The sequence below is a fragment of the Photinus pyralis genome, unplaced genomic scaffold (genome assembly GCF_008802855.1).
Source record: "Photinus pyralis isolate 1611_PpyrPB1 unplaced genomic scaffold, Ppyr1.3 Ppyr1.4_LG6, whole genome shotgun sequence".
Taxonomy (NCBI): domain Eukaryota; kingdom Metazoa; phylum Arthropoda; class Insecta; order Coleoptera; family Lampyridae; genus Photinus; species Photinus pyralis.
In genome coordinates this window covers 28,394,260-28,419,097 of record NW_022170663.1, presented here as the reverse complement: position 1 = coordinate 28,419,097, position 24,838 = coordinate 28,394,260, and the positions used below count along the sequence as shown (strand labels likewise).

The window sequence follows — 24,838 nt, the reverse complement described above, 5'->3', positions numbered from 1 at the left end:
CGACGTCAAATCTGGACGTCATAAACGCGGCTCTTTATTTATGTCTGCGACTAACGCAATGACGATTAAAAACCCACCACGAGTTTAACACGTTACAATTGATCTAAATTAAATTAGATCACCACCAAACTCAGCGGCCCTATCCCAATTTATCGTTAGAAAATTCGTGTTGTCTAATTTACTCAAAATTGTTTGTTTTCGACGGCAAAGGTTAAATCAAGTTTAATTTTAAATCAGCCCTGAAACATGCACTCTATTTATATAACCGAATTATCCGCTACACGTCAATTTGAGTTTGCTGGAATTCTGGAAACTGTAGAAAGTGAAAGTAGACAAAGATGCGTAGCGCACACATTCGCCGGTTGTGGACCGGGTACCTAATAATTAGTGGTACCTGCGAATGTGTCGCATCGATTTGGGCGAAATTGGAACAGGAAATGCGTACGACCGTGCAAGTTGTCTTCGCAATGATAAGGAGAAATTCGAAAATAAATGCAGTGCGGCGCGTTATCAGTGACCTACACTAACAGTGTGCGGTTTAAGCAAATATAGCAAAAGTTGTATACATGCAGGTGGTAAAAGCGTACTTATACACAGACCTGGCGGCGGCGGTGGTGACGATAAAGAATGTTGTAGTCTGCAAATGTTAAAACAAACGTCGCGACGCTGAACGTCTCTAGATAACGGCAGGCGTCCGCACAAGTCGGTTACGTTCACAACACTCACCCAACAAGGGCATATCAAGGTCGTGAATCTGACCGAGGCGCCTCTTACGGTTATATTGGACGCCTCACTATGTACGACGAGTGCTTTCTCGTTTTAACTTCGTAGGCGACTTTCCACAATACACTTTTTTATATAAAGTAAAGCGGTCCTTGAAACCGGTTGTTATTAAAATCCTATACGAAATATGCAGAGCGGCGTGAGATGCGCGCCGGCGTCGCGACGCCGCCGCTCGCGAACATATGATCGAAACGCGGACGTAACCTCAACAATTGCACGCAATGAAAAACCTCCGGTTTTGGACGCGTTTCGTGTCATACTTGGTAATAATGCTAATTATCGCACAGTTATTGTTAATGTATAAGCGCAATTGGTTTTGCACGAGCCTCGAGCCCCGACGACACATTAATAAAATGGTGAGTAAAACTCGCATTTCTTCTCCCGTTTAAGAAGTAGATCAGGGTTAATTAAAGCTAATTCGATTGCAATGTACGCGCAACCTCATTGTTTTACATTCAAAAAGTGATAATACGATGGAAATTCGTGCATATGCATTTTAATATCGTGGGAACGCATTGAAGCGTGTTTCACTGCAGTCCATTGTGATACCCGTATCTAATTCGATTAGTTAAATAAGTATACGATCCATGACCATATTTATTGATATTTTCGGTTTGTTTTACTGTTTTTCACTGGGGTTGGATTGCGAAAAGTAACCAGCCAAGCAGCATTTACCACCAACAATTAGTTGGTTGTGCACCAGTAATCTCGTCAGGGGCGGATGGGACCGGCGGGATACCGGGAACTTTCCCGGTGGGCCGGTAGGATCCATAAGCGCATCACCCAAATCAAAACACAAAACAGAGATAAATCCAGGCTACGCCGCCACTTGCAAAGGATTAATTTAATTAATGTTCTCTAAGGGTACAGTGCAAATAAAAAATTATCAAAGTGATCTTGTTATGAAGGCTACTAGATTCCCACCTCCGACGTCCCGTTCACCCGCAATTCGTATTTTGGTGGATTTTCCTAAAAACCCTCCACAAAATAGTATTCAATTTTAGAGGCATTTCTCATAACTCCAGCTTCTATTGGCGACACGATCACCGCGATTCGAGCTCTTAAGAAACTTTTGGGTCCCAAAGTCCCTCGAAGGCGCGGGCCTTACAAAGCAATCGGACCAAAACTGTAGAAGAAGATAGGAAAAATCACCACGTTAGTACAACACGCTTCGGGATGGCGCCCAGATGTCGCCGACCGCATCATATAGCCCCATCCCTTAAGTTGTTAATTACACGACTCCCGTAGGTACATGACTACATGTACACTCCTAGTCTTCCTCCAAGCGTTTTTGACATGACATACCCTCATTTGCTTCCAGCAAGCCAGCAAGCTAGCCAGCCACCCAAGTAAGATTAAAAGCTACCACATTTGACACATAAATTTGCAAAAATGCGCTAAAAATGAAATAACTTAAATTCACATAATTTCCCTGATATTAAAAATGGAGTATTACTGTATTACCCAGTAATCTGTCGGGGGCAACCACAATTGGGCTTGACAAAAATGTATAAAAATTGAGAAAGAAGAAGAATCGGCGATAAAGAGCGAAGACAGTTGTGACGCAATCTTTTCGGGAAATACGACATGTTTGTTGGAGAACATTCTAGAATACTCGGGAGCTTTCGTTTGCTATATAAGCATATAGAATTGCGGTTCGGTCAGTTCCAATTTCAACGTCGAAGTAATGAAAATTCGCGTTTATACTCGTAGTTACTGATGTAAATTTATCCATTTTAAGACATAAATTAATTAATTAATTGTGAATAAATAAATTACGTACTTACATTTACGTTCCAATATTCGGCACGCGCTTATGCCTATCAATACCTATTAACTTATTCGTTCGCAATTCTGAAATGTATACAAAATCGATTAAGGAACAGATTGTGTAACAATAATCTAGAAGCACTTTTGTTGTTAGGAAATAATTATCAACAATCAGTGCTAGAAAAAGCATTAATTTTAAGTTAGGGCGCATTGAGTACCCCCTCCCCCATCCGCTAAGTGGGCCGATAGTCAAGTATATTTCATGGACCGGTCTATGGTTCCCCATCCACCTCTGATTCGCTGATAATGAAGAATTATGTGTGTGAAAATACACCACCCCTTTGACTGATCTACAAAATGTTGAATTGTTTGTTTATCGTTTTATCGCGTTCGGTCGTTAGTTTGCTTGCAACGACAGAACATTTTTGCTCGTTTTCAAAATGGGCGGTATAAGTAGATAGTAATCCACATATACTGCCCTAACTTTAAAAATTGAACATATTGCTATTTGTATCATTTGTTAGCGTATTTTCTTCAAAGTGAAAAATCACTATGGGCTACACTTTGTCATCCGTCCGTCCGTCACACCACAGATATATTATCTGTGGTCACACGTACTCCTTCTACACCACTGAACCGATTTGGGCGATATGTGGCTCATTTGAAAGGGCTTGGTACCGATATTTTTTGGTTTTGCGCATGCGCAGTGTCGAAAATTTTGATTAACGCATGTGCAACTTTTACATACGACAACCAATTGACCTCAGATTTTGCATACGCATGCCTTTAGTGGTGCCAAGTTAAACTTTAGAAAATGGGGGAGGGGGGTGGTAAACACATGTTCTACCCTTCATGGTATTCTAATGAAAGGTCTTATCGACATAAATTGGTTTGTACAAACTATAACTTTCCCGCGCGACTCGAGGGGGGGGGGTTAAAAATTAATTTTATCTCTCAGTGTATTCTAATGAAAGGCTCAACGAAAGGGACAGTTTTCTACAAACTACTGCCCTTCTTTCTGTCTTCTTATCAAAGTAAGGGATGGTGGAGGAAGGGGGGGGGGGGGGGAAAGTGGAACTAGTTTTGGTACTCTAATGAAAGGTCTCAACGAAAGGAATTAATTTGTACTAACCATAGTCTTCCTCCCTTGTCGTGATCGGTTATAATTCCTTGTATCTTAAGAGTGAATTGTCAAAGTAAAGTAACTACAAAGAGCGATTAGGACGTTTGGAAGAAAGAATATAACCATTGGGCATTTAAATAACATTTGATACATAGCCACTTGGAATAAAACCAAATTTAACGCCAGTTTCAAAATTTCGTTTTGCGCATGCGCAGTGCCAACTTTATTTATGGAAGAAATTTCTTAGGGGTGTTTAAAAAAATGCGCTTTACCTGCACAGGGGTTGTGCACATTTTGTACTTGTTATTAAACTGTATAGACTTCGACGATAGGCGTCTCATTTGAAAGAGAATGGGGTAAGGATCTCGTGCCTACCGGTATTTTGCCCTGGTCCTAGCATTAATATTATTAGGAGGAAATACGCTCTCGTCATTTATGTTGGCATAATGACTTTTTAAACTTGTTTTGACTACTAGCCTATGGTGATTATGATTATTAACTTTTTTTTTCATTTGTAAAGTTGACTTTCTCGACAGCTTTTAAAAATGGGTAGGTAATAATGAAGTGATTATTAACCAGCAGCCAACAATGTCACTCAATAAACGTTTAGACAAGTTCTCTAAAATCAATTATTGTAATTGTAACTCCCTTCATTTTCAGAGAGATAACATACTTAAAACTGTCAAATTTTGAAAAGTGTACCGAATTGCTCTTTGAAAATATGTCAATGAGCAAAATATTGCCTGCTTATCTTTTACTTCAATGCACTTGATTGACATGTAAAATTAGTAAACAAAAAATTCTGTTGATAGTCATATCTAACGCTAGAAATCCCAACTAACGGCTAGTTCTGATTTTTTCATCTGTTATTGCGACCACTACCAGTATAGTGTATATCCAAGTTTGCAGCTTCAAAACTTGCCACTCTGGTTTGACTGTTGAGTGTTGACGATTAAATACGAATTCCAAAATACAAACTACGTCTATCTAATTCCATTCGTCTTTACATCCTGCAAGAAAAATTGAAAACTGGATCGCTTTGGGGGTGATACAGCGATCTTTTGTGACTCGCCCTGTTTCTATAATTTTTTAGAGCTTTTAATAGCATTTAAGCATATTTAGTTTTCAACAAATCTTAAGCGTCGTCATGGGTGTCTTGGAGGCTCCTTGATACTTGAAGAGCTTTTAAGATCACTTAAGACCTTTTATTACCTAGTCCTTAAAAGTCATTAAGAATCATAATAAACTTTAAAAACCACAAAAAAGTTATAGGGAGCTTTATTGATCTTTAAGAGTACTTAAGAGCTTTCGTGAGTCGTCAATTGTTTTTTTTTCAAGAGTTTCAATAGTCTCACAGCCTTTTAGGGTCTATAAAAGTAGTCTAAATATTCATAGTTTTTAAAGAGTATCCATGAGCCTTTTTAAGAGTTTCCAATTGATTTAAAGGATCTTCTCAGGAATACAGAGCCCTTAGGCCTTTAAGTCTTTAACCCGAGCACCATATCCATATAACGCATGACATGAAGCAATCTTAATTTATTTTTGCTTTTGAGTGCCCGTATTAGTCGTTAAAGATGTAACAATCTGAGTTTTCTTCGGGTGACTATGAATGAATTAATTCCGAACGTGGATGAAATCTACAAAGGACTCAACCAGGATTATCGCCAGCACACCATTAGAAATGTGCTGAATTATTTGTTTCTTTGAGAATCAGTCACGTTCACGATAATTATTGCAACATCAGCATTATAATAAAAAAATATCGATAAGAGCCTGAACTATAGTAGATAATTATAATAATAGTAATTTAGAAAGAGGCGTGGTTAAACGTCATGATGCCTTAAATGTTTATTATAGATTTGGATCTATGGAGAAATTTGGCACATGACTTCTAATATGAAGGGTCGTGTAACGCCATCTTATTTCGTACGTGCAAAGCATAACGAGATAGTTGCTCCAGACGTCGACTACCTACCTACCATGACCTGGAAGTCATACAAAGAACCAAAATAATTGTTGTCAATAAGTAATTGAAGAGCAATTAAATTATGCACAATCATTAAGCTTAAGCGAATCTTAATTATCTCATATATTTTCCAGTTAAATGCCATCTGAACTGTCGTGACCTATGTTTATTAATATTTTATTGGCATCGAAAAGTTATCTGCATTCACCTTATACGACACGGTCTGCAAGTTGCTCTCTTCAGCTGTGATTTAGATGTACATCGACTTTTAGACCACCCTACGTATGGCCGCCTGCAAAAAAATCTTTTATTGTACTTTATCAAACCAACCACAAAATAATGGGTCAACAAGATTTGGCCCAATTGCAGCATATAAAAATGAGTGTTACCAAAGTCGCGATATAACCTTGATTAATTTAGCACGTAGTTTGTACTATTATTAAAGTAGTAAAGGTAATTTTTATTTATTTTTAGGATTATTAAACGGTCATTAAGTACATACGTAGATTTATTAGGAAGGTAATTAGTTACATGTGCACGCATTTTTTCATTGCCAAGGACTTTAATTATTTGGCAGAGATAAACCTGTCAATCTTCACAGTAGTAACTTTTTTTCATTTTACGGCTTCTGTTTGTATATGTATACAATAAAAGTTTTTATTAGCAATAGTAGTGTAAAATACGTTGCTAAAAAATACTGATTATTCTTTAAAAATGACACCACCATCGTGGCACTAAGCGGAGGGCGGATTATTCCAGAATGTTCAGTGCATTTACAAGTTCTAATTAAAGAACGAGCTGCGAATGCGATCTGGTAAACAAACGAACATTCGAGAAGATTTACTTGCATAAGAAAAGCTGGCCCGTGACCTACCCCAGGTGGTGCTTATGTCGCAACAAACTACTGTACGTCTTTTGTCTCTCACAGGGATACTTTTTAAGCACATTATCTTTGGTTTTACCTTTCTGCCCTACACATTTTTTCTCATATGTGCATAACTTCATCCATAACCAAAAGTCTCTTCTGGATCCTAAAAGACTATTTCGATTTTGCTGAATGTAGAATTCGACGAAGTCATCTGACGAACAAATCTAAAATTTTTATCCAAAGCGCTTTCCGTTTAAATATTCCCAACTTTTTCTCTGGGTACGCTGACTTTTCCGATGGAATTCGCAAAAGTGAATAATTTAATCGTAATAAGCCTTCACAATTATTATGGCGGTGAATTAAACTACATAGATCATCTAAATGCATGGCAAACTGCTGTTAAAAACTCAGAGAAGCAGCATTTCAATACCTCAATTACACATTAATTAGATCTCGCTATATCCATCTATATAGGTGCCCTTGATTTTATGTGCTCTAGGAGGATGAGCTTTTTTACACCTTCAAAGAAAATAGAACTGTGACTCCATGTGCATTCAGGCCGGCGTAGTTACTGATTAAGCTTTTGTAATTGGAATATGAAAATGCTGCCGGTTGTTATTTCATGTAAAAGTGGGATTTCAACACTCACACTTTTTTATTTATTTATTTATTTATTTATTTATTTATTTATTTATTTATTTATTTATTTGTTTAGCCAGATACCATTACCATATTTTTTGCTATACTTTTGGGGCCATCTGGTTGCCGGATATACGAGGGAAATCTGTAAATAGGCCACAAAATGCTATTATTGCTAAATCTAAAGCGAATATTCTGGCAGTAAATTTTCTTGGTAGCTAAGGAGAATATTTCGGAGTTCTTGGTAACGAATTTCTTGGAACAGAATCTTCATATGACAAATGCTTCGATTCGAATATTTTGTGGAACTACGTTTCGAGGGCGAGGCTATTTGCTGCTGCCCAATATTCTATGGGTGAAGTATTTATACTGCCAAGGTAAATAAATGTCCTCCAAATCGCGAAAGGTTAGAGGAGAGAGTGGGATAAGCGATTTTTCCGAAGAGTACGACGTGTGGTGAGGATAGACAACACACACTACGCGCGTTTGTAGGAAAGGTTGCATACACATAGCGTCGACTGAGAGAAAGAGAAGGGGAAGGGGAGAACGAAATTGAAAGAGGGAGAGAGAGCGAATCCAAATTTTTGGGAAGGAAAGAAGAAAACATGGAAAAAGTTGTAGTGTACTTAACCCCCAGGTTCTACGCTAACTTCACACTACAAGAACACGGAAATAAAGTCAACCCGGCGACGTTTAAAAATGGCCACCCAGAAATACACAAGATCCCACTTAAATTTGAAAAGTGGCACGTGATCAAACATCTAAGCCAGGGCCCCCTTACGTTAGTTATAGGCAACGCTTTGACCTGAAGTGCACTCGGGAAGGAACGTAAAATAAAACACCAAAATTGTGAAATGTTTGTTTAATAATGCTCGTAATTATTAAGATTGTGAAAACCCGGAAATTTAGTTGATGTACATTAATATAAACCGAGATATAAACAAAGCAAGCATAGCCAAAAGGTGTCGTACTCTCGCAAAAGTAACTGCTAAGGGTAAAAAGAGTACGACGTAAGAAAAACCTCGCAGTTTGATTAATACAGTCCAAAAGTTAATTAATAAAATATTTTGTAAAAGTTTAAGCAGTAGTTAACAAAGATAGTAAATGCATATATACAATGATGGTTACACAATGGGTCAGGTAGGAGCAGGTACCTAAATTCTGAGAAAGGGTGAAATACACAGGATGTGACTCATCTTTGGTGCAATAAAGTCCTTTTGTTAAAAGCAAGTTGGAAAATTATATGGCCTTGTAGGCAAATTTAACTAAAAACAAGATATGTGGAAATTATTGAATCGCCACTCATTTATCGCACATAGATTCTAAACTGAAGAGCTTTGAGTAGCGTAATCCCGCTCCTGCAAGATGTGTAACCCGCCCCTGGTTTCGGGGTTTCGAGCCTACAGTTGGATGTCGAAGACAATCACGGAATTAGGTGTCGTACTACAATTTTGTCTACAGTTTTTACCACACCCGTGACTGCTTTATTCACGGAAAAAACTGTTAGTAACAAACAACAAGTCAGTACATACATCAAACGAATCGGTAATCTCCACATATTAAAATAAAATTATCAAAACTTATATGAGCGTAACTTCTGAGACAAGACCAAGCAATCGACATCGATAAACATAAATTAAGCAAGCATATTACACCAAAAACGTAAACAATTACAAACAATAGCATAACGGTATCACACATATGATTCTGTATTGCGGTTAAATCAAGTAAATTTCAAAAACAAAGATTCAAACCCACAAAAAATATAAAACGCGGCATACAAAACACAAATACGATATAAAGAAATGCAAAAATTACTACCTGCATTAAATAACACAAAATAACAACAAACATTTTTGGAGCGACGCGTTCACGACCGCCATTCAAGACAAGATGCCAAACGTAACCCCCTTCCGTGCTTTTTAGGTGGCGCAGGCAGCTGTTCCCCACCTAGAAATTGCATGGTTACCAACTCTCAAAAATGTATGTATCGTCGTAAGTTGTATATACAGGGTGGAACCTTTCAAAGTAATGGCAAAATTGTTGGAAGGAAGAAATAATAAGGGTGGCCAATGAGACAAAGGATGAAATACATAAAATAAAAGAGAAGATGATGGAGTAAATCTGATGGATTAAGGGGGGAAATGAAGAAAAGGGAAGAGCAATGGGATAAAAAGAACCGATAAAACGGATAGCAAAAGTAGAAGAAGAAAATAAAAGAAAGAAAACAGAGAAGATAAGAAACAATTCAGCGTTAAAAGGAGATGGAAAATGGAAAAGAGAGAGAAAGCACGAAGCAATGGCTAAAAGAAAACCTACAATGTAAAAGAGGCGAGAACAATTGAAGTAGAGGGAAATAAGGTAGTAATCACGGAACTAACATGGGAAAAGAAGAGAGCAATTAAGAGGAGTAAGGCAAAGATAAAAGTATGGTGACGGCTGTGACGTGTTGAGAAGTAGACAATTTTTGTTGTAGCTTCATAATTAAGAATATCTATTGTTGTTGCTGCTTCAGCTTCAGCACAGGCGAATAGCTACATGGTTCGCGTAGCACAAGGTCCTTATAGGGTGCCTCGGTTTTGTCGTTATAATGCCTCACTATAGGACAGCTCGGCTTGATCCTACTGCTTAGCTCGCAGCAGAATGCGCACTCCCTTTAACGCTGTTCGACGGTTGGCTGATTGTTTCGCACAGCCGTGTTGATTTTGCTGATAATTGTGGTGTGATGTGTATCACCTACCATACGTCCCACCACAAAAGGGAGCGAGATATACATAGATAACGAGTTGACGTATAAAGAAAGAAGGATACAAAAAAAAATTAAAAAGGTGGTGGAGAGAGAAAGAGGAAAGAACAAGAAAGGAAATTAATGGCAAAAGATGAAGAATACTGATGGAGTAACAACAAAGAAAAAGACTAATGAATGCTGTACCACTCCGATGCTGGGGAAAAATGGATGAAATTACCAAATTTCTAGGAAATGTTGCTGGTCCACCTGCCGTTGCGGGTGTGCTTGTGGGTAGGGTTTTAGCCAGATTCTATAAAGATGAACGTATGAGACAGAATTTACGTAGGTATACGGCAATATATGGGAGGATAAAGGAGGACGGTAATTGATTACACGATAGTACCTAAACGAAAAAATACTTGAAGAAAGAACAGAAAAGTATACTTAATAGAAAATTTAAACAAAGGAAATGAAATACAAATAGAGCAATCGAAGCAGCACGTTATTAAGGTACTACGAGAAAAGCAGGAGAAAGGGGAGTTGGTAGAGGAGGTAGGAATAGAGGGAATGGAGAGAGACGAGGGTTAAAAGAAGAGCTTGAGCAGCAATTAAAGAGACTGGCGAACGATAAAGCGGCAGGCAGGATGAAATAAGAAATTAGGCTTGGATTTTCGCCGCAGACAGTTTGACGGAGAACTAATAAACAAGATATAGAGTATATGCGATGGTATTGAATGAAAGAGAGAAAGAGAAATAGAAGAGAGAACGATCGATTGCACAGATTGGTGAAAAAAGAATTGGAAGAACAGATGATGGAAGATGGGGAAATAGACAATAATCTAAAAAGTAGAATGAAGTAGAAGTACTTAAGTATTTTTGGGATACCATATGCCGTGAAATAATGGGACAAACTCATAAATAAGAGAATTAAGAAAAAAGGGAGATTAAACATGTGTGGGGAATAGGAGAGAGGAGATTTCAAAAGAAGGTGGAAGGACTTGGTCTAAACGGAAGGACGCCAAATTACATATTAGGTGAGGAAACAAAAATGGAGAACAGAAGAATAGCGTCGAGACGCAGGGCGGGCAGATTTGAGGAAAGGTGTGAAAGAGAAAATGAATTAGTGAAAGAATTTTTGCCAACAAGGATGAACACAAAAGGATTTTAGAGGAATAAAGAAAAAATATTACGGAAGAAATGGATACAAAGGGGCTGGGGTCGAAATAGAACAACAGAAGATGAAAATCGAGAGGAGGAAACAGTAGGTACAACATAAGGGAGTGTTTGCCGAATCACGTAAGGGAGGGAAGAAAAAATACTAAGATAATTTAGCATGGTTTACATGCGGAAACGAGGAGAGAGAGACGGGGGAGTGGAGAAAAAAACAGATTTTGTGGAGAGTTCCTTTAGGTTCTTGAAACCAAGTATTGCGGAGGTTCCAAGGGGAGATGTATCGACCCCAATGTTACTGGACGTTGTACCTACGTCTGGGATAACCTTACCCGAGAGGACGAGTTTTTTGGGGCTATAATGTTTTAAAACTGCACCGGCAACCTTTCCAAGCAAAAATATACGAAGGATGAATTGGAAGGCAGGATTTTCCTACCACTGAAATTCATTATTATTGCATACGATTCACGATAATAGAAGATGGAAAAAATTTGTTCCACAGGTTCTATTCCAAAAATCGTATAAAAACACAACAATATAAGTTCGTGTTTTTACAGATCTTAGTAAAGAAGGCACATACGTCAATAAAATAACCTGTTGCACTTCTGAAGGCAATTATTCGTGCTCGTTTAATACTTGGTGTGGTGCAAAATAGCCTTTAATAATGTGGAATTAGGCATTCAATAATCGCCAAGTGTAAAAGCCGTTTTGTGAAAAAAAAAATATAGGTAACAAACGGCAATTTTACACGATGTTTATAAATTTGCAATCGATTGCCAATGCTTGCCAATGTAGCGTTAATATAAATTTCATACGGAGATTTATAGTATCAACGATGCTTTTTTAGCCTTTTTGCCACATGTCGCGTTTACCTACGCCTACATTCCTTACGTTTTGTTAACCATGAACGAGTGCTGAAAGCCCACGTACCTAACACAGTCTGAGTGGAAAGGTTGGGAGCGAACTTGAAAAGAAATGCAACAAGTTATTGTGAACTTTCTGCAGGTTAGGAACTGCTGAATGGCGTCTTAGAAATTGCACAACTATTTTTCGATTAACACATATTTTTTATTATCTGCAGACGCAAAAATAGTAATAGGTTAAGGCGTTTATAGATAACAAAGCATTAATCAAATTAATTAATGGTGTTGGTAATTGAAAGATCCATCTGTAGTATGTGATTAAGTGTTAATTATTGTTAATTAGTCTTCACTTTTCTTGTTAAAATTTGACCCGTTTGCATATTTCGTTACACATCAACGACTTTTAATTATGAAATTTTTGATAATATGCAGTAATGCAAATACCTTTTTCGTCGTTTGGAGGATTTCCCAAAATATAGTTTTTTGAACGTTTCTGAGAGGGGTTGCTCACCAAAAAATTAAAGTAATCCAACTCTAAAGCTTTGGAAAAACCATTAGGTAGATATGGTTTGTGTCGGACTTCTCCTGACGCAAAAAGTTTGTATGTACCTAGACTTTATTTTAAGAAAATTTAATTACTGGACGAATTTGAATTGTTACATTCCCACAATTATTTTCTGCAGAGGAATTTTAATACCAACATATGCTCGCAAACCCTACAAACTACCCGTTTTTTGTGGGTTACAACTTACAAGATTCGGTTAAGTTTGCCAATACATACAGGGTGGTGACTTGCGTAACGCATCATAGGGATTTCAATGTAAAATTCATAACATGCGATTATTGGCTCCCCAAATTATTTTAGAGCAAAAATGTATTAAAGTTTTTTGTAGGAAAAATTTTTTTACGCCAATCAACCGTGTTAGTTTTCAATTTTTTTCATATAAAGACGGAAAATTGGAAAAATAAAACGCGCATCTTTTTCAATAATCTGCGATGCCATGGAATTTTCTAAAACAAAAAGATAGGTTTCCAGTTATCAAGTTCGAAATGGATTTTACATGGGATTTTATGATCGACTTGGTTACTGTCTTGCAGTTAATGGCTACTTATTCGAACATTTATTGTAAATTGTTATATTAGGAAACCGTTTTTAGTAATTTGGCATTTCCTTGTGTTGTATTCGCTGTTCTAAATATAATACTTTTTGATAGAATTTGATTTGTTTTATAGCAGACATTCCATGGCATGACGGATATTGGCGTAGTTTTTGTATTATAAAATTCCATGGCATCACAGATTATTGAAAAAGGTGGCGGTTTTATTTTTCCAATTTTCCATCTTTATTATGCAAAAAATTAAAAACTAATACGGTTGATTGACGTAAAAAATTTTTTCCTACAAAAAACCATAATACATTTTTGCTCTAAAATAATTTGGGGAGCCAATAATCGCATGTTATGAATTTTACAATGAAATCCTTATGATGCGTTACGCAAGTCACCACCCTGTATAGTCGATCCGTTATTACTATTCCGATATGTAATTAACCCCACTAAATGCAGAGTTAACTTATTTTTACCTCACGTCGCCGATTAAACATAAACAATTATATTAAACCACGTATTAAACAATCTGCATCGCGTTATTGTTGACGTGCAGAATAAGAATGACAAAGAATGAACAAAATACGGTACCGCATCGGTTAAGCGATTCTAGGTCGTATCGCCTACGTCAAACGGTCAAAGAATGTTAATTAAGGTGAATTTCGCTTGCTTTGTTTACAGTAATGTTGTTTACGCCTACCTGATGCAGTTAAACTGCAGTTCTAAAAATTTTATCGAATCGGATGAATTTGTATCGGGCTCAGGCATTTAAGCATCCGATTCGATAAAATTTTTAGAACTGCAGTTTGATTGCGTCAGGTAGGCGTAAACAACATTACTGTAAACAAAGCTGGATGCAAGCGAAATTCACCTTAATTAACATTCTTTGACGTAGGCGATACGACCTATAATCGCTTAACCGTTGCGATACCTTATTTTGTTCATTCTTATTCTGCACGTCAACAATAACGCCATACATTTTCTTTAATAGAATCGTTTATGGTTAATCAACGACGTGAGGTAAAAAAAGTTAACTCTGCATTTAGTGGGGTTAATTACATATCGGAATAGTAATAACGGATCGACTATAAACCACTACACTGCATAAAGGAGTAGAAGGGGGCCACTTTGGCGGCCATCTTGAATTTTATTCGCGGTCCATTGAAATTTTAATAAAATTGGATCAAATAAAATTTACGGAATTATTCGCCTTTTATTTCTTTATGTATTTATTTTTGCCTTAATTTCTGAGTGGGCGAAGTTTCAGCCAAGGCTGCTCTACCAACAAAACCCGCTATACATTTACAAATATCCATGCCCGAACCCAGATTCGAACCAGGGACCCTTAAGGCCGCTTGACATGGAGCAATACAACGCGCAAGAACTTGCAGAAAGAAATTGCAAGGTCAAATCCTTGCATGCAATAAGCATTGCATGGTATTTGACATGGTGCAACTCTATTTCAATTGCCACATGTCTGCCAACAGAAGAAACATATGGATTTGTCAACAAAGTAGTTAACCTCAAATGAAAATTAAATTTTGATTGCTTGAAGAAACATGAAAATTACAAGAATAAATAAGATTAATAAAAACAAGTAATGAGTGCGTCTCTCAGCATTATAGTTGCCGCCGCTGTATTTTACTAGGTTGGTGACACAAAAACAACTAGATTTATCCCTAGAATTGCACGATTCATGCAAGAAAAATAGCACCGGTCCTATAAAGATTGCATGCAAGTCTCTTGCAGCAATTGATCAGCTGGCTTTGAACTGCGCATGCCTTTCGCAATTTTTCTTGCAACTTGCATGCAATTGCAATTTTTATTGCTCCATGTCAAGCGGGCTTTAGTACCACAGTCCAGCTGCAACTGAACTGCGCCACACGGGCCGGCATTACGGTTTTGCATTTAATCGGTTGAAATAATTTACCTAGCACTCTGATTGGTCGATTTCGCGGATTTAATTAGATTAATTTAATTATTTCTTTGAAATTAGACTTTGATTTTGATAAAAAATCAATTATATAATTTTGGCACGCGATTTAATTAAAATTCTGGGAATTGGGATAATTTGTGGGCGTGGTCAAACGATTCTGGTCGTTATGGGACTCATAGGTGTCGCTTTTAATCAAATTACCACCTAAGGTCTTGAAAATTAAAATTACAGATTTTGTAGTAAACAAAGTTTTTACGAATTTTTGAACTGTCAAACAAAATTGGTTATTTCTTAATGGCCAAATTTCTTTCTGACAGCAATAATAGAGATTATGATTATGATACATTCAATGGCAAACTTACCCATGTAAACTCATATGCGGTCTAATATGTACAGGGTGTCCCATTAATAATGGTCACAGGCCATATCTATGGAACCGTTTATTGCACAGCTTCGGAAAAAAAATTTTGTTTCTAGCTTCGCCGCCAGAGGGCGTACGATTCATGGTTAAGTAGAAAAATGACCTTTTTCTAAAATATTCCCAACAATCATGCATAAAAAATACATGCATAGCAAGCTTGTATCAATTTTGATGCAGCACATATTGCTCTAACTCATAAAATATGAGGGGCAGGAGAAGGAGAACATCTATTTAAGGAATCGAATGTAACTTCGGTTTAGGTTAACCGATTTTCACATAATAGGTCTTGTTGGAAAGAGCTGTCTTCATGGAACCAGATTTTATATCAATAAAGTCTTCTTAGTAAATGTGATGAGTGGTAGAGGGCGCGATGTGACATTAACATACACTTTGCAGGTTTTTTTGCAAATTTCAAATGGAACGATATAATTATATGATATTATCAAATAAGATGAAAAAGTGAAAATTTTAGTGAACACCTAAGCAGAGATATTGCGAAAATTGGAACATTCACAAATGTTAATTGCAATATTTATGCTAATCCAAGTATAGGCTTTGAAACAAAAGAAACACAATACCACGTAAAAAACTGTCAAAGTTTATCACAGCCTGTCGAATTCGTGTGAATTATCACCATGCCCATTTCAAATGAAGTGGCATGCGACATGCTTGCCATTTGTTTCGAGTGTCATCAAAATACACTGGTTGCATCAGGAGTGTATGATGTAAGGTATCCTGAAAGAAGAAAGTATCTCTGGTGTCTGGTGCGGCATAGTCGAAGGGAAAATTATTGGTCCCTATATATTTAATGAAACCCTTAATAGTGAGGTGTATGTGAATTTTCTGAGGAATGAATTACCGACTCTCCTTGAAGATGTAACATTGGAAACCGGGCGAACTATGTATTTTCAACACAATGGGTGCCCGGCACATTTCTCGGTAAATGTGCGAGAGTACTTGAATTTGTGAGACTTCGTCTTTGTATCGAAAATGATAACAGACAGTTTGAACATCTACGTTAATTATAATTACTATTTTTTTTATTATTTAATTCGTATTTGACATAATATTATGTGTTGCTATGTGTTATGTGTTCATTTGTTTCAAAACCAACTTGTATGAATATAAATATTGCACTTAAATTTTGTGAATGTTCGTATTTTCGCCATATCTCTGTTTAGGAAACAGATATCAAAATGCGGTTTTCACTGATATTTTCACTTTTTCATCTTACATACTTGATAATACCATATAATAATTATATCGTTCCATTTGAAATTTAAAAAAAAAACATGCAAAGTTTATGTTAATGTCACATCGCGCCTCTACCACTCATCACATTTACTAAAAAGACTCTATTAATGTAAAATCTGATTCCACGAAGACAGATCTTTCCAACAAGACCTATTATGTGAAAATCAGTTAACCTAAACCGAAGTTACATTCGATTTCTTAAATAGGTAGATGTTCCCTTCCCCTACCCCTCATATTTTGTGAGCTAGAGCAATATGTGCTGCATCAAAATGATGCAAAATTGAATACAAGATTGCTATGCATGTATTTTTTTATGCATGTTTGTTGGGTATATTTTAGAAAAAAAGTCATTTTTCTACTTAACCTAAAGTCACTAGATATAGAAAGTACCGCAATCATCCGCCATTTTTGGGCAAATTTGCTGCCAACTTAAAAAAAATTGACAAATAAAATCTGAATAGCTGTAATTTTTTATAACCTAACTTCATAGTACTGTCATGTTTTATAAAAATATATACAGATATCTCCAAACAGGTGGAACAAACCCTAACATTAAAGTTACTAGAATCTGGTAACTTCCGCCATTTTTGGGCAAAAATCATGCGTTCTCTCTCTAACACACGAGCCCAATGGATTGCGGTACTTTCTATATTTAGTGACTTTAACTTAACCATGAATCATACGCCCTCTAGCGGCGAAGTTAGAAATTTGAAAATAATTTCCAGCGATTTCTCTTGGCCCCTTTTGTTAACAAAATTTTTTTCCGAAGCTTTGCAATTAACGGTTCCATAGATATGGCCTGTGACCATTATTAAGAATAGATGACGGGAATTTTACATTTTGTTGACGACTTTTGACCAATCGCCAATACAATGCAAGTCATTCGGCCTTCATTACTCTCTAATAAATTGTTTTGCGACCTTGCACGCATTGTATAGAGATAATATTTTCGTATCACAAATTGACCAGGTAATCACTTTGTTTTGTTGTAAAACCATTATGCAAATTAATATTAGGCTAAAACACCAAGCGAAGACAATTCGATCGTATTATTTAGTTAAGGATTACACATACACATATTACCTCTATTGTATTAAAATCAATAATAGTTCTTTTGCGAAATATTTTGACTGTAGACAGGGCCGGACTGGACAGGAGGGGTACCGGGAAATTTCCCGGGAGAGCCCTGGCCAGCAGCGGCCCTAATTCAATGCTTAATATTGTTATTAATAAGTAAATGGCTATTATTACAGTAGAAACTCGATTATCTGGGCATTGGTTACACGGATTACCCGCTAATCCGGATTTTATTGCATTCCTCTTGTGCATTCTTTTGTGTTAAAAGTAAATTTCCAAATAATTTTATGGCACGATAAAATATTGTTAGGTAGGACCTTTACCTAGAAATAAATAATCCTTGCAGGATAATACACTAATATATGTAAACCCTGCCCAAAAATTAAAATCCTTTGCACTGGAACGACACTGCATAGTAGGTACTTCCACTCTCACAATCTCTGCCCGTCTGTTTCGGAGATATTTAGAAAAATTAAATGACGGCTAAGTGAACGCTTAGCTCCCCTGTATATACTCAAAACTTATACAATTTTGTGTAGAAATTGGGGAAGACGCTATTATGGCCACTTTATCCGTCCGTCAACGTATTTTTTGCAAGTTGATAACCTTCCCACTCACCCACGTCACGCTTAAATGGTCATTATTAAAATGGACACTTTTCAACACGTAGTCAACCCACTTTACTTTAATCTAACGCGCTCCAGTAAATTCCAAAATACCCTATTGGGCTCCGCGTTCAGTGAGCCCCACCAAATATCTCTCAAACCAAAAAGACACAAAAGTGCAATTAAGCACAATCTAATCGCGCATTACCGTCGTCTCAACATACAAAAGTTCAATTCTTGGAGGACTGAGGGTTCACTTAGCCTCCATTTGATTTTTCTAAATAATTTTGAAATCAGAAAGGTACCGCAGAATTAGTTTTAATAGAAACTTATGCGGCCCTGAGTGAGAAGATCGATTTTCCAATAAATTATGTGGCTATAGTGGAAATGCAAGAGTAAATTTGTAAGCATTTGGTGGAATTGAAGTAGTGAAGTAATTCGTAGGACCGAATTAGTGATTAAAGATGGCCGTCTGACTTATTAAGACGCCATTTTGTAGGCGTTCAGGGTTAATTCAATTTAAAATTTTCATTATTTACCAAGGAATAACCACGTAGTTTTCGTCGTTAAGTAAATTTGTGCGACACTCACGTGTTTTTCCCTCATAATAGAAAGCTTAGGAAAAATTCGAGTGGCGTAAATAAATTGAACCAAGTTCCGCGAGGTTTCCAGTAGATTCGGTTAATATTTAGAATGGGATTAAGACACCCATCATTTATTACACCATAAAGGGAATTATTGTGCAACAAGAGGACCTTAAAGCCTCGTTGTGAAATACTGGCGTTTTCATCGCATAAATTGGAGTAGGGTTCGCTCAAGGACAGATTAATTAAACGCGCACCTATGTCGCCGTTAGTGAACAAGTGAACAAAAGCGGTTTAAGGAAAAAATTGGATCTGTGTATGGTCCTTTGGCGTTTAATTTTGCAAGCAAGCAATTTTAAGAAAATCAAAATTTGAAGTCAATTTTCAGAGAAATCTAGAGAGGGAATTTCTTATATGTAACAATAAATTTATCTCAGGAGCTAGTCGTAGGCCATTTACTAAATATACAAAAAAATTCAATTTAGAAAATCTGAGAGAGCGAGTGAGAGAGAGAGAGAGATATTTTGAGTATTCCAAAGATTTCAAAGGATTCAAAGGACTACAAAAGTTTCAAAAGATTCCCGACAAAAATGTTTAAGATTTCTAAATCTTAAAGATCCAAAGAGTACTGAAACAATTGATATTAACGTTATCGATACTTAAATTAAGACCTTATTCTACTGCCGAGCGCGTATAAAAAAACAAACTTTTAACAGTTTTATGTTTACTTCTAAAAATAACATTCTCCTGAAAGTTCACTCTTTCGCACCAGTCACATATAAGGAAGTGATCGATACGGTTCGCACGCTATCTCAATCACGCAGTTGTGATTTCTATTTTCTATGCATTCATATAGTAGCTCAATACTTCGCCGATTTAATCCAGAAAAGAGGCGCAATTAAAGAGTTATTATTATCCTTTAAAGAACTCCAGAAAATTCCCATTACTTCTGAAGATATGCTAGAAAAACCGAAATTTGCCTATTTGGTTTTTATTTTTTGTGATATTAGTTGGATAGATACAAAAAAAACACTTTTTCATTGCCACTTTTTGAGCTCTACAAGATTATAGAGTTGAAAGATTTTCAATATAACGTTTAGTTTTTGAGAAACCATCATCAACTTTATTTTTTGTGCATACTGTATTAGTAGTATTACCAAGATAACGATGTACGGTACATTAAAAAAAATTGAAACTGTTGGTTTCAACAGGATGGTGCACCCGCGTACAACGCCATATAATCGTACGGAGAATATGCCCGAAATGTAGGAAAAATTCACTACTGGAAACCTCCGCAATTTCGATCCAGAGAAATCTGAATACCAGGAAACTCGTAATTCGTTGACACGCAATCCGCATTCCACGAAATATTGCATTTGCATTTGTAAGTATTCACTCCAGAAATCCTTCCACTGGAACCCTCATCCGCAACATTCGATTCTATGTTACATTTATCGCCTCACACCTGGAATATTTTCTCAAAGGAAAACTAAACATTCACTCCTGGAAATTTCGCCACGAGAAGATTAGCGCCTTGGAACATTCTCACATTAGAAAACTTTGTCTTTGCAATTTTCAATCGCTCCTGTAATATTGACTTACAGAATAATGGCGCGTTATGTAATATTAATATCCACGTTGCCCCCTAAAACATTAGCATCCAATAGTTTCCCACTTTGTGCCCGGTCTCTAAACAACTGTTAAGACCTAGGAAAATACACGTTCCTAAGCAACTTCATTCCTCGGAATATTTAGTTCCTAAAACCTCGTTCCAGGAAACCTGCACGAGACCCGCTATAAAACTGGACATCAAATATTTTTTAATTTTATTTTGTGTTTATTTTTAAGTGGGTGGGCCAATCCAATCCACTATACATTTACAAATATCCATTTTCGAACTCGGCTTAGAACCAGGCATCCTCAGTACTACTGCCGAGCTTCCATTCCATTACTTTAAGCGGGCCTTAAGGGAACTCGCATTCGTAATATTCTGTCGAGTACAATTCGTTACGGAATACTTACCCCATAAACTTTTGTCCTACTGGAATAATTCTTACGCAAAGGAACATGTAAATTTATAACACGAGCGCGAAATTCACTATTTATCACTTCAGCATCGATGTTGAAACTGAAATTAAACAATTCAATTTGCAAAAAAAAAACTTCTAGAGAAGTCACATCCGCTTTCACTCCTTATCGCCGGCGATTAATTTTTATCGACTTGATGGCGACTTAATAGGGCCTTAATATCACTCTAGAAAATTCGCTAGAATATTTTTTAGTTCTACAGCACTCGGACCTTTCGAAGAACTGTTTCAGTAGCTTGTATTTTGAAATATGGGGAAACAGTTTTGAAAGGTAATAATCCTGACCGCGTGTTTTTGTATATTTTATATAATGTAATGGTAATGGAATCTTAGGGATTTTTAATAAATCCATGAATGGTTAAGTGGTATCTTAATTACATATTGCAGTACTTACCTACCTGCGAAGATACAGTAATTTAAGTACAAGCAATACGCAATGAAAAACGCAGGCCAGCGTCCGCATCCTCATTGCATTTTTTTCGTTTGCTGTTTGCATGAAACGTTTATAAAAACTTGCCATCACGAACTTGAATAATCAATAAATAATAAGTTCCCATAATTACATGCGGAATCGTGAGATAATGGGATAATGAAATCTTCAGCGCATATTAAAACCGCCAACTTTGTGCATTATTATACTATTACAAGTGGGTTATTACTTTTTTGTGGTAATTAACTCTGGCACTCACACGAAGAGCATACGCCCTGGGTGCCATTTTGTTATGATGAATCAATTTGGTAGAGGCGTCAATGATGATAATAAAAAAGTGTAGTAGGTCTCCAAAAAAATATTCTATAGCATATAGACTGAATCTTGTGTAAATTCTTAGCTATCATGTTACCGATAGTAAATGAACTAGATAGATGTTTTTGTGGGCAATCGTCACTGATTATTGTTTTATCGTTGTGTAATTTTGTTATTTTTGTGAGAATGTAGTTGGAATTCTCTAATGAAAGGCGAAAAATAAGCGAAAACGAGTTTGATTCGGCTCAAAAAAGCACCAATATATTGATAGTTCCTTTTTTAGTTGCCCATTTTGTTTGCTTTTATTAGAGGAACCTACCATAAAAATGTTGATTAAATAGCTCTTCAAAAAAGAAAGAAAATTTACTTAATACTAGGTTTAAATTTCTTTACTTGTTATTGATAATCCGAACTATAAGATTACAGAGCGCAGGCAACTTGTTAGTGTTATTTGTATGCGTTCGTTCTGCAGACATTGTAACAATTTTTTAATTTTAAGAACAAGTTGTGATTTCGATAAGACATACCCTCTGGTCAGAAACCTTCGCCGCCTCGCACTGTTCATTGTACTTCATTTTTGAACACGTCATATGAAATCTGAACGAAGGCAATTTCTCAGTTTCACTTTTAGTGTGGTAAGGAAAATGCTATTGAAATTTAATAATTCAATTCAGTTAGTATGGTCTAGTTTTGAAGAAGCAAACAAATTATAACGTGGGAGAGGTAGGACGATCGGATTGGTACTTTCTTTGAATTTTTGATTTCGATTTAACGTGATTGCGACTGTACTGCCAGGATGGTAAATACTACAGATGTGATTTCTAAAGTAATCGTTCAGTAACAAAAACTCCACACAATTTCACCGACAGGCGCTCATTTTGCCCCCATTTCGGTTAATTTTTTTAATTTTCACTTTCGTGAAGTTTTGCGTAAATGTTTTTGATTTTTTATGGCGCTCAAAAAGGTCAGAGAACTGATATTTCCACCAACTTATGCATTTACTTTTGGTAAAAAACAATTAGAATTTTTTATGAACATCGGTTTTTTCATATCGATTCTGATTTAACGCACTTGCGGCTGTAATGTCGAAATTCTAAGCATATGTCACAGAGGTGGTCTCTAAATTAATCGTTTAGTAACAAAAAGTTCAAAGAATTTTAACGGCAAGTGTCCATTTTGCGCCATTAAAATTATTTTTTTATTTGACACTTTGGTATCCTTTTGCATAGAAATGTTTATGGCGCTTAATAGGGGGATACGATAGCACCACCGTGTCAACCATTCGAGTACCTAAATATTAGGGAAATTATGAATTTTTTTTGTAAAGGTACGCAAAATTCACCTCGTGCGGCCAAAACCGTGCATTTTTCATAAAAAGATTCGTGTTTTTGCAATCCTCGTGACCAAATGTATACGATGGCATCGAAAAAGGGACGATTTTTGACAATTTTTTTCTTCTGTTTTTGCAACTTTTTAAGTAGCCTTTGAACTTCAATAAAACCGTCTGTAACCTGATCTTTGAGATAAATTGTAACGTCCAATACCTATGTCGGTCGATCGAATTGGGATTTTTTTAATTTTTAAAAGGTATTTTTGTTTTTTGGAAGTATCACTTATAGTGACTTTTTTTAAATTTCGATTCAAAAAGTCGCTCCGGAAGTGCACATAATGGAGCGATGCAAGCTTTATAGGGGAATCGATGGTGTCCGTCTGTCCGTGAACACGATAACTGTCAAACGCTTGGACTGATTCGGTTCACACTTTGCACAGTTGACCTATATATACCACAAGTAATAAGTCTAATAAAAATAAATGGGTCAAATCCAATGGCCCCTTTGGGGTCACGCGTCTCTGTCTTTGCCAAACGTTTGAACCTATTCGGCTCAAACTTTGCACAGTTTACATATATACCACATGTAACAAACCTATTGAAAATAGATGAAATCCAATGACCCCGTCGTCGTCGTCGACGCGAGGTAGTTAAACCTTTCAATTGGTCCTAATCTAAAAACGATAATAAGAAAGTTATCTATACAATTCTGGATGCGCAGTACGATTTTTGGCTCTTTCATTTTGTTTACTTTTATTAGAGGAACCTTCCATAAAAATTTCGATTAAATTGCTATATAAATAAGAAAGTTGCGGTTTGCGCATGCGCAGTACAATTTTGGGGTGCGCTCAGACTACTCGTACGCGTGCTCGTGCTTGCGGTACTTGTTGGACTCGCGAATAGTGTAGACGTGAGAGCAAGTCACGAGGCAACACGAGCAAGGCCGGATTTAGCATGGGGCCATGTGGGCCCGGGCCCATAGCGGCAAAAAAAATGTTGGGAAATAATTCTATAGTACTATCGTGGAAAAATGACATAACCTCTTAGGAATTGAAGTTAGAATGTTACGCACACTCTTACCAACTTAAAATTTGTCTGTGTTAAAAGTAAGAGATACAAGTTTGTCTTTTTTTCTTTTCGATATTCATTTGTTGTATTTTTTAGCGGATCTACGTTTTCAGGGACGTTTCGTAGGCTTCCTTTTTGTATCAGTAGGTAACTTGCGCTGGCGACTATCACTTTGTCACGATCTATTTAAATAATCGCACACATTACATGGATCTTCTCAAGTCAAAATCCTGGGAGCAAACCAGACGAGTAGAACCCGAAATTTGACAAGTCTCTAAATCATTGCGAGTGTTACATGAGCACGAGTTCGAATAGTCTGGACGCACCTTTAGAGGGACCTACCATAACAATTTGGTTCAAATTTAGATTAAATTGCTTCATTAATAAGAAAGTTGCCTATTGCGCGTGTAATACAATTTTTGGGGCGTCCATTTTGTTTGCTGTTATTAGAGGGCCCGATCATAGAAATTTCAATCAAATTGCTCCATAAATAAGAAAGTTACGGTTTGCGCATGCGCAGTACAATTTTGGGTTTTCTTTGATTAAGGTGCGCCCAAACTACTCGTACACGTGCTCATGCTCGCGGTACTTGCTGGACTCCCGAATAGTGTAGACATTAAGACAGTTACGAGACAAGCCATGCAAGCAGCACGAGTTGTCAACTCAAGAGAATCCGCCCAGTGTCGGTCATGTTTGCTTTTATAGGAAGATCTAC

The 24,838-nt window shown here is 36.7% G+C and overlaps 2 protein-coding genes across 8 annotated transcripts in view; one reads left to right on the top strand and one right to left on the bottom strand.

Moving 5' to 3' along the window:
- Positions 1 to 720, bottom strand: part of LOC116173400 (glycogen-binding subunit 76A-like) — a 170,698-nt gene extending 169,978 nt beyond the window's left edge. For 4 of the 6 annotated variants that reach the window (XM_031490849.1, XM_031490856.1, XM_031490858.1 and 1 more), the window contains exon 1: positions 600 to 720. The gene's annotated coding sequence lies outside the window, so the exon portion shown is untranslated. The remainder of the gene's footprint in view (positions 1 to 599) is intronic. The other 2 variants (XM_031490857.1, XM_031490859.1) reach the window with 1 other exon arrangement.
- The window catches only part of LOC116173401 (divergent protein kinase domain 1C-like), a 90,341-nt gene that overhangs the window by 62,088 nt on the left and 3,415 nt on the right, over positions 1 to 24,838 (top strand). Inside the window, exon 1 of one of the 2 annotated variants that reach the window (XM_031490860.1) lies at positions 818 to 1,139. The exons of the other annotated variant lie outside the window; for it this stretch is intronic. Coding sequence (XP_031346720.1) covers positions 1,005 to 1,139 — 135 coding nt within the window. The 5' untranslated portion in view covers positions 818 to 1,004. Of the gene's footprint in view, positions 1 to 817; positions 1,140 to 24,838 lie in introns of those variants that run through there. 2 annotated transcript variants of the gene reach the window in all.